Raw genomic sequence first — 14,983 nt, forward strand, 5'->3', positions numbered from 1 at the left:
TAACAACAGAAATGAGAATATCTGGCAAATCAAAATAAACTAGATTGTTGATTTATACTATAAGGGCAAAATAGGTTTAACGTGATGGCTGTCATCATGGCTGTAGACTACCATCTGAAATCTTAAAATTGTGTGTTCAACATTCACGAAAGCGATATATACTTTGATGCATTGTATATGTGGCACAATATAAAACCTTTCAGATCTGACAAAAGAGATGTTACATTATCATTACAAACCGGGTCTTTCAGAGTGCCTCAAGGGAAAAAGTCACATGAACTGGGATCAGGCAGGTGAAACATTAGGAAAATGGTGGCTGAAATATGGGTTTTAAGCAGCTGTTTAATGCAGTTGATAGCATATGATAAAGCACCATCCACATGGCTCCCACATCCTGAAACAGGGCCCCTAGGCTGGGATCTTTTATGGGCCCCCCCCCCGATCAGACTTTCACAGGACCCCTTTATGATGAATTTATAGCGTGAAAAAACAAAAAAATGATTGAAATCACTCCGGGCCCCAGGGGGGCTGGAGCCTTGTCAGCCCACCCCTTGTGGGGCCATGACCATCCAGCATGAACACTCCTGTTCCAAGGCACTGACATTCAGGGGTGCCATTTGGTAAGTTTAAAGTTAATTCAAGAGTTTCACCAGCAAAGCGTATTCTTACAAATTTAAACAGGTTAAATTTAACATTTTTTAGCCATTAGCAATAAAACAACAATGAAAATGGTCCTGCTCATGATGTTTAAATATACTACTGTTATGATACATGAGTAAATAAGTCTCATGATTGCAAAAAATAGTATGTAAGTAGCCTTCAAAATAGCTAGTAAGTAGCTGAAAATGAAAATTTTGTAGCTGCTTTTTTCCTCTTTTCATTGAGATGTTCCCATATTTACAGCTGTAGACAGCAAGGTGAGGCTTGGTTCCCATGCCAAGGTTTTGCAGCATTGCTTCTATAAAAAAATTATAGAGTAAGAAACAAAAACATAACAAGATTCATCTTGTGCAGGAGTCCTGTCAGCCTTTCTCAAAAGGAGCAATGGTAGACAGCTCAGAACACCTTTGATTATAGAAGCCATATATTCCAAAATATACAGTTTCCTAATTTAACTGTTTGCCATTTCAATTTGAAGGACCACTACCATTGGTGTCTGGATTTTTACTTTAGGGTTTTCTCACCCTCTATGTGAGTAGACGAAACATATGTTCTGTAAATTTTTATATGATAAAATATAAGAATAATTCATCACAGAAGCAGAGATAGAATTGAAGATCTGGCACACAATGATGATGTCAACATATATATATACACTGCTGGCCACCGTAAATGCAACACCCTGAAGGAAGCATGCAAATGATATGAAATTTACAACATGCATTAGCGGAGGTGAGATATGCAAATGATTAGAATTTCAGCGCAGATGCACATCACGCGCGCCTGTGGCGCCACTTCAAAGCGCTATTTAAGGCTTGGAGATTTCGACGATTTAAAGTACGGCAATTGTGTTTTTCTTGTGGTTTTTTTCAAAAAAACTATCAATTATGCCTCGTAGAAAACAGCGATCATCTTTTGGTCAAGTATCCGAGTTCGACAGAGGAAGGATAGTGGCCTACCGATATTATCGTTCAGGGAAATTGGTAGTCGTGTTGGACGAAACCAAACAACTGTAATGCGGATATGTGATTGTTGGATGCAGGAGGGTACAACGGACCGACGTGTTCGATCGCATCCACCTCAGTGCACCCTTTCACGTGATGACAGGCGTATTGTGCGTATGGCAGTGACGGATCGCTCAGCCACATCACGAACCATAGCACAGCACATTCAGTCTGTACCGCATCATCCAGTGTCTGCGCGTACCATTCGACGCCGTTTACAGCAGAGTGGTCTGTCCGCAAGACATCCATTGCTTCGTCTACCCTTGACGCAGAACCACAGACGTCTCTGCCGCCAATGGTGTGATGAAAGAAGGATGTGGACGGCACAATGGAATGAAATTGTCTTTACTGACGAGTCACGCTTCTGTCTGCAACACCACGATGGTCGGATTTGAGTCTGGAGACACCGTGGAGAGAGGATGCTGAACAGCTGCGTTATGCACCGCCACACTGGTCCTGCACCGGGTATTATGGTATGGGGCGGTATTGGATATCACTCTCACACTCCTCTAGTACGCATTGCCGGTACTTTAAAAAGCCAGCGCTACATCTCCGAGGTGTTGGAGCCAGTTGTCCTTCCTTACCTTCAGGGCTTGCCCACAGCCATATTTGAACAGGATAATGCGCGACCACACGTGGCACGCATTGTCCAAAGGTTTTTCGTCAATCGCCAGATTGAATTGCTTCCCTGGCCAGCTCGCTCTCCGGATCTTTCGCCGATAGAAAACATGTGGTCCATGGTTGCTCAACGATTGACCCAGATTACATCCCCAGCTGCCACACCAGATCAACTTTGGCAACGCGTGGAAGCTGCTTGGTCTGCTGTACCCCAAGAACACATCCAAAGTCTCTTTGAATCAATGCCGAGGCGTGTGGCAGAGGTGATCTCCAACAATGGCGGCTACTCTGGCTACTGATTTTGGCAGGAACCACACTTCACAGAAGTCTATAAATTTAATCATTTGTTGCTTGGTCAACATGTTATCTACAAAATAAATATTGTTGCGATATCTCTTGTCTTTCTTGGTGTTGCAATTTGGGTGGCCAGCAGTGTATATGCACACATATATAATTAAGGTCACCCAAGCACATCTTTGATGTTGGAGGGAATCACTCTCCATGAACCCCCCCACTTCCCCAGTATTTTCACCCATTATTCATGGTAGCCTTTGAATTGAATGAAATTTCTTTTATATATGCAACAAGAAAATGTTATGGATTAGTTTTAAGCTAGATCAAATCTAAATAATCATGTTCAAAATATTTGATCAGATATTTTTGGCTATCCATTTGCGACTTGAAATGAGTGTGTTGTGGGTTTGAGCAAAAGATCGATTTCAGGAATCTGCTTGAGTTAAATTATGAAAGGTTTTCTGGGGTGTACAGTCTGAAGTTCATTGTAGTCTATACCACCATGTATACAGGGTGTTCTGTTAATGGACCGACAAACTCAGAGGGTTGTTAGTAGGGATCAAGAGGAACAAAAATTGCAATGGAACATGGTGTCGCAAACCCTGTTAAGAGTGTGAAATTGTGAAAAACGCTTGCAGGTTTCAGCATCATGCTGGAATGGAATAATAAGTACAAAAAGATTTATTTGGTTAATTATTTCAAGAGTTGTCGGAAGTGGCGACCACTGACGTCATTGCACAGTCTACAATGGTGTAAAAATGATTCCCGGATGCGCTCGGACACACCAGGTATGCTTTTGATGTCTGCCACAGCAACGATCCAAGGAGGTGGATTAGATGCATGGGACCCATTGCTTGGACTTCACGTTTGCCGGATCTCATAGTGCAGATTGTTGTCACTGCACCAGACACCAAAAGCATACCAAGTATCTTCTAGCGCATCCGGGAATAATTTTTACGTCGTTGTAGACTGTGCAATGACGTTAGCAGCCACCACTTCCAACAACTCTTGTAATAATTAATCAACTAAATCTTTTTGTCATTCAGAATGATGTCGAAAACCTACAAGCGTTTTTCGAGATTTTCACCCTCTCAACATGGTTTGCGACACCATGTTCCATTGCAATTTTTGTTCCTCTTGATGTCTACTAACAACCCGGTTTGTCGGTCCATAAACAGAACACCCTGTATAAGACTGTTATGTACATACAGGGTGCATAGCTAACAGCACACACCACAGATAACTAGCAAACCATTGATCCTAGAGGCGTACTTCCAATTAGAAAAAATATTCAAATAATGTGCAAACCTCAGGCAAGTCATTCATATTGCAAGGAATTGTATAACTATTAAAATAAAAAATTAACTTTTTATATGAACTCATTTTTTGAATTCAAATATCTCAGCAAATATTACACTTAGGAACTCGAAATGTTTTTTTGATCTTAGGACAGACAGAGCAACAACTTTCAGACTAGGTTTTTCAGCACAGGGTGTCGGTATAAAAATTAGATTTTGTTTATTTTAATAACTATACAACCCCTTATGATATGAATGACTTATCTGAGGTTCACACATTATTTGGATACTTTCTCTAATTGGAAGTAAGCTTCTATGAACGACAGTAATAATTCCCTAGTACTGGTGTGTGCTGTTAGCTATGCACTCTGTATATGTATGTACACATATATGCAAACTCATCTCTAGCCTTGATCTCAGTATTCCTCTGACAGCCAAAACATTATAACTGGTAGAAAAATCAAATAAAAGGCATTAAACAGAGGCAGGAACATTGAACTTAATGCAAATATTTGAATTCCTTCCATAAAAAAATTCCACTGAAATTTGAACAAAAAAGGTTGATGGAAAAAGGACTGTGTAACTATTTTCATTGTTTTAAAATTACCATATTCTTATCATTGCATATAATCTAATCATGATGTGTATATTGCAACTCTTAAAAAAATGAAAACATTCTAGAATATTTTTTGTATGTGCTCTGTATATAATAGACAGAAGATTTTGCAGAATATGATGAAAAATTGAACTACATGTGTCATTTTTTCTTTGAATCCTGTTTGTTATTTTACAGATGAGAGTGTGCACAACTCTACATTTCCTACCTTCACACCTCCGGAAATACCCAAGCGAGTGAAATTGAGAGGTTGATAAGTAGTTTATTTAATAATTGTTTATAATATCTATAGACATCATTTATAAACCATGAACTTTAATTAAAATATATGTATATATACTTTATGTTCATTTTTTATAACCACATATAAAGCTTTTTATTTTATCTCTAATCATACATTCGTTTATATCTTTTGGGCTATACTCTGTTCTTTAGATGGCAACATCGACCAAGTTTTACAGTCTGATACATTTGTTAAATGATTGTTGATAATTTGATTGTGCTACAATATTAATTCTTATAACATGAAAAATTTTTTGTGCTAACTTTCAATTTAAATTGCATGGGGTCAGTGTCAGTTGGTATCGGGGAGTGGGAGAGGAAATCAATACCTGAGAGATAGAAGAAAAGTCTCTATGGGTTGTTTGGGTGGAGACTCCTGTTGATGGGATGCAATCTGAAGACAAATTTAACAATGGGGAAGTGTATATAATTTACATATTCATTATAAGATTGGATGGTTATCATGAAAGTGATGTTTTAGTGTGTAGAAAGTGATAAAGTCTTAGTGTGTAGAAAGTGATAAAGTCTTAGTGTGTAGAAAGTGATAAAGTCTTAGTGTGTAGAAAGTGATAAAGTCTTAGTGTGTAGAAAGTGATAAAGTCTTAGTGTGTAGAAAGTGATAAAGTCTTAGTGTGTAGAAAGTGATAAAGTCTTAGTGTATAATGTTAATTATTAGTTCATTCACAAACATAAGTTCTCCCTCTTGCACACATAGTAGCTGCTACCTTTTGGATCTCTTTGAATTTATACATACGCTGTGGTGAGAAGTAGATTTATGGTTTTGCTGCCTTGGGGCTTTACCCATTTTGCCACCCTTGTGCCACATTCTATTTTAATTTTCTTAAGCCCTTACTCCCAAAATATGTTTCCTTTGAACTCCCCACCCTGGGCTCTATAGCCCACTAGTTCCCCACCATAAATATGCCTCAGCGGCATAATAAATATTTCTTTTCATTAACTTGTGTGGTTTCCTTGTCCCAATACAAAATACTTTTAACCAAAAACCCAAAATAGTAATTCATTTCATCATAGAAATTCAAGTTTATCGAGCATTTAAATTGATTTTTAGATAATTTTTATGATCTCAATTCACTATGTCAGCTATAAGAGACCTTTAAACTTTTTTGCATAACTTCTATAGGTCGAGATAGACCTTTCTTCTGTCTTCCTCTGCTGAATAGCAAAAAAAATCAAAATAAAATGTAACAAAGTTCCATAGTGCTAAAAATAGAGAAGTGCATGTAATTTGGTTTAAAAGAAAGGAAGTTTGATGTAAGTAAAGGCAAAGCTGTAGTGAGAGGAGTGGATCACCCCCCGCCCCCACTATGCAGACTTGCTATCAGGGCCAGGCTTAGGAATTTCGCGGCCCGGTGCAGAAAATTTTTTTGCGGGGGGGGGGGGCCCTCCAAACCATTTTTATGGAGGCGCTCCCCAACTTTTCGAGTTACGAACATAAATCGTATAGGGGAAAGAGTTGTTTAAAAAAAATTAATTACACTTATTTTTTCATTATTTCAGGAACGCGTTGATAGTTGAGATCTCAATCAATAGAGCCCAGAAGTTTAGGCACTAAAAATGGCATTTACTATTATGGAAAGAAGGGAAAATAACTAAAAACTTAGGTATTAAGGGTCCAAAAACTAGCTTAAAAATTGGTTGTACTCAATCCATCTATTGTTTTAATTAGAGTTTATAATAACTGCATTATATTATCCGAGTGAAATTGATTGCAGGCCCAGAATACAGGGCCGTAACTGAGGGGGTGGCGGCAACTGCCCCGGGCGGAAAAATTTAGGGGGGGCGGCAATTTTAGGTGGAACAAAACACCGTTATAAAATTATCAAATTTAAAGTTGTGGGAGTGGTAAAAATCCTAGTTATGGCCTTGCATAATAAAGTATTTGATGTCTCTCAGGTCAATATCAAGGCCATCATTAACAGACGCTGAGTTCGAAAATAAAATGATTTGTGGGGCTTCGCCGAGTTGTGAATAATTCTCGTTTGTTTGTTGTATTATTTGGAATAATTACTATTGTTTCTGCAGTAGAAGCGTAGGTTAATTGTTCTATTGTTGTAAAAAGTTTTAATTTTTTTTTATATTCCCACATATGTGGGATTCCTCCAAGCACGGGGGGTCCTGTGTGAAACATCTATCGCACACCTCTGAGGGCTACTCTGGTCAATTTAATAGAATACCAAAAAATACGCAAAATAAATAGCCATGGTTGTTTGCAGTGCATGTATGGTGCAAAAAAAAAAGAAAATCAAAACAACATGGGCCCCACAGCTCTGTCTTCTCCTACTTCGCCTTCTGTGAGTCATGACGTAAACTGATGACCTCTTGGAATGATCATCTGTAGCTCAATGCAGTCCAATGTCTTAATGGGACATCTAATGTAAAACATGCGGAGAAGCAAAAACTTCTAATTTTCCTCTGCTTTTGTAGCATAGGGCTGCGTTCAATTGAAACACCACGTCTAACACACATTGCACCCACAAGAGTGGGGCTGACAGGGCTCCAGTCGGGAACCCGAAACGATTCTTACTACTTTGTTGTTTTCTCACGCAATAAATTCACTACTTTGGGGCCAGTGAAACATCTGACAAGGAGACCCGCCAAATATCCCAGTCTGGGGATGCTACTGCAGGATGTGGGGGCCATATGCTAACACCATCCAGTCAAAGTAAAGTTAACTCATGCAACACCAAGTTCCCTATCTCTCAGATCACTTTGGCTGCAGTTATAGTGGAGCGAATAGGTTAAGCGGTAGGGGAGTTGCGACTAGGAAGAAAAAATGCATAGGGGTGGAGGATGAGACGTGCGCGCATAGTAGAAGAAGACGATATAGAAAATGGCTGGAGGGGGGTTACGAAATGTAATGGTGTGATGATGATGACCCCTACGCAGAAGAGGGAAGGAAAAAAAAGAGAACGGACCAGTCAGCAGATAGCAAAAATCAGCAGATCGAGGTGAAAACAAACATGTTTGTTCGACTCCCGCACCTCGTTCAGTAGCCTCTTTCTTATTCTTTGTCTCCCTCCCTGAGTATGTGCAGTGTACAACAGTTTTCGTCGCTAGTCGCTATTATGCCACTCCAGTACCTCGTGGTCGCCTCACTATGTGTTTGTTCCTCCGTTTAAATGGAGCTGAAACTGGGGGGGGGGGGTTTCAGAATACTTTCTGATGAAAATTAATACCAAGAATTGGAAAAAATTAAAAAAAAACCATTTCTTTTGTTCTCAATGCTTAAAATGTCCAAGCTTTACATATTATGGCCTCTGAAATGCACCAATAAACTTAAAACTATGGTAAAATAGGCATTTATAGCACAAAAAGGCATTTTTATAGGAAAGCTTGAAAATAGGCAAAAAACGCATTTAAGGCATTTTTGAACGTCCGGGCTCTAGTAATCAAACACAACCCATTGAGAGGAAATTGCATTTCAATTAATTTGGCAACATTTATAAATGATTAATAATAATTAGTATGATCCACCTGCTGAGGTTCGAATCATATTGAACAGGCATACATTTCTGACGTACTTTTAAAGCGTTTCATCATATTTATCAAATAAATGTTGCGATTCGATACAAAGCCGTAGCGGAGGAGAGAAGGGAACCTAGACCCCCCCCCCCCCCCCCAGAATGTGAGAAAATGACCGAAAAAAGGGAAAAGGATGGCCAAATCTATTGTTCTATCACTTTGGTCCCCCCTCCGAACGAAATTTCCAGCTACTGGCCTGATTCGATAACTTTGATCATTTTTCGAATCTTTTATTGCTGTTTTTGTTTAATTAATGTAAATTAGCAGAAGTAAAGATATCAAGTACTGGAATTCATACAAATAAAGAAAAAAATTTTTAAACACATTAGAACTGTATTTGAAAATGTAGATTAATGTAAAATTACTACAGTATATTCTGCTTATAACGTACCCACTGCGAAAGTTTTCTCGCTTAGTACGATTTATTTTTGTAATCCTAACTTTTATTAACACTTATCGAAATTTCCCATTTAAAGCGTTTTCTCTCCTGCAACGTTTTTCATGATGATTTTTTGGAAAACGCTGTAAGTGGGATTCACTGTATATGAGCTCTTCAATGTTATTACTTGTTTAAAAACAAGAGTTTCTTGCCACAAAAAAAATTAAAGATTGCAATCTCAATATTTGAATATTCATTATTCGAAATTCAAAAAGACGCTCTGGTATAGGCTGTTGAATATTAACAACACTAGTTAAGAACAGCCTAAACTCATGGGTGGAGATACGGAGGGGGGGGCATGGCAGGGTAATGCTCCCCCCCAGTGCCAATGACGGAGCCGACTGATCTAATGTATATGCATATATATAAATTGGTGTCTTCATCATGCCCTCCCCTCGCCGTTCATGCCTATCTCCGCCTGTGCCTAAACCTCAGATAAAATTTATTCAATAAAAGGCAAACACATTGTCTCATCAGAAAATGAACTACCGGGACTGTAAGCAACGTAGCCTACATCCTAAGTTTTCAGACCTTTGTGCTCTTAAATGTTTCTATGCATGGACTCTCTATTCATGAAACAAAATATCTCTTTTGTTGGTACTGTACTAGGTGAATAATTAGATTGAGAAAAAAAATTAGAGAAAAATCTTACTTTTTTTTTTCGGAAGTTCAGTAGTAAAAATTGTCAAAATTTAGAATTCATATATTGTATATCCATCTTTCGGAATAATTTAGATGGAGTGTTTATGGCTGGGAACTGCTAAAAAGTTCTCAAGCCTCCTTAGGGAAACATCGTGACATGACAGTTGATAGGTTCGGAGGAAAGCATGAAATTAACATTCCGGAGGAGTGTCGAATTGCCTCGCTAAGGGGCAGTCATCACCTAGAGCTGTTCATGCTACAGACCAGATGGTAACTCCAACGAGAGGGGAGGTTTTCAAGGGGAAAAATTACTAGATTTCTTTTGCGGTGCCCCTTTTCGGTTGATGCCCTAAGCATGTTTTTTTTTCTTTGTTAATATAGCCCTGTTATTCTTTAATGGCAGAAAGAAAGGCCATACTTTTTTCAGGGGTAAAGAATGCGACCTCCATCTGCATACTCTTTTCTCCCTTTAAAATAAGCTAATGCCATACTTAATAACACTAAAAATGATATTATAAGGTCTTTAAACTGAAAGCGTCCTTTCACAATCAATAGTAGTTTAATGGGAAAAAAATTAAATTTTAATCAAAAATTTCTAAAACATCTGCTAAAAAAGGAAAGGGTTTCGTTTGGAAAAATTGCGGCCCTTGAAATTTGGCAGCCCGGTGTGCCGGCCCTGCTTGCTATTACTTTTCCCCTTACTTACTCCCCTTTACTTCCGCCCCCCAAAATGTGAGAAAATGATTGATATAAAATAACAGCTGCAAATCTGCAGAATTTTTCAAATATATATGAATACAGATGTTTCTCCGCCCCACTTTTTTGTCAATAGTGTATTTAGAGTACATCTAAGTACATCCATATTTGTTATGGGCATTTTTTTTTCAGCCACCTCGTTAGGCATTTTGTCTGTTGTGGCCTTGTCTTTGTACAAATTTTTAGCCAATCTACCCATCTTTCTTTCTCTGATAAAATAACATAGACACCCGAAAATTATTTTCAGTTAAAATAACTGTGGGATATTTGTTTTATTAAACTATGTTACATAATTAATACAATACTAAAAGTCTATGTTCTTGGAGACCACGATAGGGTGACAGTTCTTGTTGTTGACGATCTATGTTCTGCCCCTGGATGTTGCCATCCTCTCCCTAGTAACACTGTTCTTTTCGTGTGTTGCCAGATACCCTACAATAACTGTGTTCAGCTAGCAATAATCGGCTCGTTTGCTACGGGATCCCGGGAAAGGCAGCAAGATTCCCAGAAAGTACACAGGTGCATTTCAAGTGTAGGATCCTGTGAGAGAAACCACAGGGGGGCAATTGTGGCTGCTGTGTTAGCGCCAGTCTGCCAGTAGATGGACGAGTATATTTTTGTAGGGAAGTGGATGTCTGTTCAATATTCTATCGCTTTTGGCTCAGTTCGCCACGTTGTTTAGCGCCAAGTGTTCACCTTCTCCAATTCAAAGATTTGACCTTGTTGTCCTTATTGCTGTATTGTAATATTTTCTCTGAAAATATTCACCTTTGGAACAAAACGTAAAAATTGCCCCCCTTCAGTTGGCGCCCTCTGCGACCGCGCAGTTCACAGGTTTCAAGATCCGGCCCTGGTTACTATCCCATCGAGCCCCACAGAAAAAATCCTGTCTTGCCCCACCCACACATTAATGGCTGATCAATGCTCATTGTTGATTAGGTTTTCACAGAGAGCATTTATCACGTAAGTTAATCCCTAATGACTACACTGTTTACTATTATTTATGAAGTTATAAAAAAAATAAGTATACGTTAACTTTATTCAGCACCAAACTGCAACAAAGCACACAAATACAGTCAATCCCACTTATAACTTTTTTCAAAAACCACAACTAGAAAACGTTATAAGGAGGAAAACGTTTTAAGTGGGAAATGTCTATAAGAATAATAATACATATAGTTTAAGGTTTATAGACCTTAGCTTTTTTATGTAGTTTTTTTTTAATTTATTAACAAACATTACGGTACGTAGAGATTTAATAGGAAGAAATTATGTATTTATGTTATTCTATTAAATATTTACGTGCATTATACAGGATGTAGTTTGTGTGGGAAAAAACAAGAAATATAGAAAAAAAAAAGAGAAATTTTGTATTTGATTTATGAACAATGCATCTTTGAACCACAGTGTTTAATGTGCTGGAAGGCAAATTGAATTTTTTCTTTTGTAACTCTAAAAAGCAAAAAAAAGGGTTATTATCTACAAATTTAAGAATTTTTATTTTTTCCTCTATACTTGGTGTTTTTTTAAAACTTGCTCTAAGGCATTCTGACTTGAACTGTGATCAGCAAAATCTAATGCTTTTACTACTTCATTTTCCGAAATTTCAAAGGTCATGAAAGCATCGTATATTGGTGGTTCTGTGAGGAATTAAATTCCAAGAAGTTACAGTTGGGAAATCCGATTTTTCTTATCTGAAAAAAAATCTGAATTTAAATGCTACTTGATGCTGACTTCTGAAAATGTGTCAAGTTGTTTGTTTTGTGTCCATGTCTCTTTTGCGGCTTGATCAATAGATTCACAGGTGGATGAGAAGACCCACTGTTTTATTCCTTTGTTACACATCGACGTCGTCTAACATCACTATGGGAAGATTCATTTTTTGGAACCAATCTAGTGCGGAAAATTTGAAGAGCAAGGGGGAAAAAATTAACCCTTTCTGAGAACTTTTTCTAGTTTTTATCTGTGCTGTAGTCTCCTTATTCAGTGACATAACTTTAATCACCCTGGTGTATGTGAACAGTGGTAAGGGTAGTTTGCCCTGCACACTAATGTTGGACAATGTGAGAGAAAAAGAAAAAAATGTTCAAATTATATTATTGTGCCCAACCCTTAAAAAAAGAAAAGCATACTTTTCAGTTGATTTTTTATGCCAAAAAAATAACCAGCTTCCAAAGAGCCATAAAAGAAAAGCCCCACCTCTAGTTTTCACATAATACATCTGTGCTCAGATGGCAAATTGTCACAAGTCACTTTTTTATGATTTTGAGTAACAGCAATTTTACGATTCAAAATGTCACGAAAAATCATTAAGTTGTTTTATATGAGTAAATTTGTTACCAATGTTTGAGAAAAATAGTTGGCTATTACTTACAGTTACTGTGAATAAAAAATATTGCTGTAACATAATGTAATGTCACAGCTGTTTTCCAGCTGTATCTTGACTTAAGACATTTTGCCATCTTGTTTTTTCAGTTTTTGCACATCTTCCTGTTGTAGAATAATATTTTAGAAAGTTAATAGGTTTTAGAAGCTTAATAAGTTGAATGGTTTATTGATAAAGTTGAACAATAGAGATAACAGAACAAGAAATAAAATTTTACATGGTTTCATTTTCAGCAATTATAAGGTCTTCAACTTCGTCAAACTCTACAGCATCATCACTGGTACACAGGCTTCTGTAAAAATCAAGACAGTCTTCATTAATCAGGGAAATGGTTGACAATAGATCTTTTTTCAGAGGGTTAATTGGCAGTGACCCAGTAACATAAGAGAGAGGTATGTGGATAGACTCCAATGACAATGGCCTTCCTCTTTTCTGCCTCCTGAGGTCTACTATCTGAAATTCTGCAGATTCATAGAGAGTGTATACTAATATATTTATATTTCATCACCCCAAATTTTTACTCATAGTGCAACCATTTTATTTTTATCCATTCTACCTTGTCTCTATTTGAGTTGGTAGCTCTTTTTATCAAACAAACTCTCTTTATCCAAAAGTTTTGAGAATGTGAGGAAATCTGACTTGCATATTGGAAAGCGTTTTCCTTTTTTCCTTGGATCCTGTTTACTTGATACTAATTAGGCAAAAGAGTACCAGTCTCTTGGAGTCATGATGGCTACATTTTCTGTTTGTTTCTTTACTCTTTCAGTCTTGGCAATGGTCACTATCACACTCCAGTCTGGTGTGGCCAGGTAAGAGAAATTTTTGATCAATCACACAGATCGAAGGTTTCTCCAGCATATATTGCATAACTAAACATTATTACCATGCGGATGTTTCTGTTTTGGCCATCGTGTGTGTCAGAGTATGTTGTTACATGTGATACACTGTTGGGCAACATCATGATTTTTCCAAATACACAGGAAGCTATTTTATCTGATCCACAGCCTATAATAGCCTCATGCAACAGTGTGTTTCTTGTACATGGGAGCAGTCACGCACTATGAGGCGTTGTAGGTAGATAGTAACATTTTGTAGCAAACAATGTTAGTAGATAGGTATGGCATTGGAAGCACTTGCTGCAAATCAAACACTAAATACCCTTTCTGCTGGACTGTTAGTGGCTGAAGCAAGACCAAGGACAAACGTTCATGTTCCTCCAGATTAGTGCAACATTTATTTTTAGCTTTAAATTCATCACATTTCCTACAAGTATCTATGTATGACTGTTTAAATTTAAAACCAGTAGATTTGAAAACACTTCTAAATACATCATAAAAAGCTACCTTAGCATCACTATTAACCTTTAAACAGGAGGTTTTATATTCTTTATTCACTTTTTTTTTTATTGAAGATGACCGGGAAAATAAATTTTTTCAATTGACTCTCTTCTGGAATAATGGCTAACATTTCTTGGATACATATTGATGAATTTTCTTATTTCCTCACGTTCCTGTGTTAACTTACTTTTGGGTGTATCCTGACCTCTAAGATCACTAACCAAAATGCCAGTTGTCCTATTTCTCAGTTTCGTTATAAGAGTATGGACCTGCCATGGTGCAGGGCCACAACTAGATGCTTCGTCACCCGGAACAAGTGCACATTTTTGGGCCCCCTTGTAATGTTGAAGGAGAGGTTTGAGAATAAAATTTGCACCCCTCTGGTCCAGCGCCCGGGGCACGAGACCGGCCTGCTCCCCCTAGTTGCGGTTGCGGCCCTGCCATGGCGTGATCCCAGGGACATCACAAAAAATTCTTTACATACTTTTCATTTCTTGGACTTCGATCTAACTGAATACAATACAGATATCTGACTGTTATTATTCCCCCTTTTTCTTTTGACAGCCTTCTTTGAAACAGAAATCCTCCCACAAAGAATTTCATGTTTAACTGACTTTGATTTTAATCTGAACTGTGCACTGAGCTCTTCTTGGGCTTCAGGTGGACATTTTTTACTGCATTTTTTGAGCTTACAGCGCTCTGATCTAGGAAAAAAAGTTTTGGGAGGTATTAACATACTTTTCCGATTCCTATATGACAAGCCTTGCTCCTTTCTTTTCATTTCTTTCTCTCTACATCTTATGCCTTTTTTCCATTTATTTCTTGAATTGAAAGCTTCAGCTTCACTGGCTGGTACTAAGCAGCATGCATTAGCAGAATATGCCAACAGATCATCAACGCTGTTGTTATTAGTCCCAGCATTGTTGTTGCTGCCAACTGAACAAAGAGGAAAAACAGTATTAGAGAGTTGTTGGAAAAATAACCCAAGAACCATTTTTTATTGCTTTTTTATTATTTATTTTTCCTAAGTTAATCAATTTTTTCATTGAATCAAATTTTCATTGAAAAAATGTAGATGAAAGAATATTTTCACCGAAGCATATAACAA

The 14,983-nt window shown here is 37.6% G+C and overlaps 1 protein-coding gene and 1 long non-coding RNA gene across 7 annotated transcripts in view; one reads left to right on the top strand and one right to left on the bottom strand.

Annotated features, from left to right (window-relative positions):
* The window catches only part of LOC149085212 (calcium-activated potassium channel slowpoke-like), a 268,638-nt gene that overhangs the window by 110,407 nt on the left and 143,248 nt on the right, over positions 1 to 14,983 (top strand). For all 4 annotated transcript variants that reach the window (XM_089233076.1, XM_089233074.1, XM_089233075.1 and 1 more), the window contains one exon: positions 4,668 to 4,739. In XM_089233076.1, coding sequence (XP_089089202.1) covers positions 4,668 to 4,739 — 72 coding nt within the window. The remainder of the gene's footprint in view (positions 1 to 4,667; positions 4,740 to 14,983) is intronic.
* LOC149085213 (uncharacterized) overlaps positions 1 to 14,983 on the bottom strand; it is a 45,289-nt gene that overhangs the window by 1,774 nt on the left and 28,532 nt on the right. The window contains exons 2-4 of one of the 3 annotated variants that reach the window (XR_016192821.1): positions 14,614 to 14,811; positions 12,756 to 12,830; positions 12,575 to 12,642 (exon numbers count right to left, since the gene is read on the bottom strand). This is a non-coding gene — a long non-coding RNA (uncharacterized LOC149085213). Of the gene's footprint in view, positions 1 to 12,574; positions 12,643 to 12,694; positions 12,831 to 14,613; positions 14,812 to 14,983 lie in introns of those variants that run through there. The other 2 variants (XR_016192820.1, XR_016192819.1) reach the window with 2 other exon arrangements.

Source organism: Pholcus phalangioides, unplaced genomic scaffold (assembly GCF_987345545.1).
Source record: "Pholcus phalangioides strain wild (caught in Gottingen) unplaced genomic scaffold, Ppha-v1.0 ptg000007l_1, whole genome shotgun sequence".
In the NCBI taxonomy this organism is placed as follows: Eukaryota; Metazoa; Arthropoda; class Arachnida; order Araneae; family Pholcidae; genus Pholcus; species Pholcus phalangioides.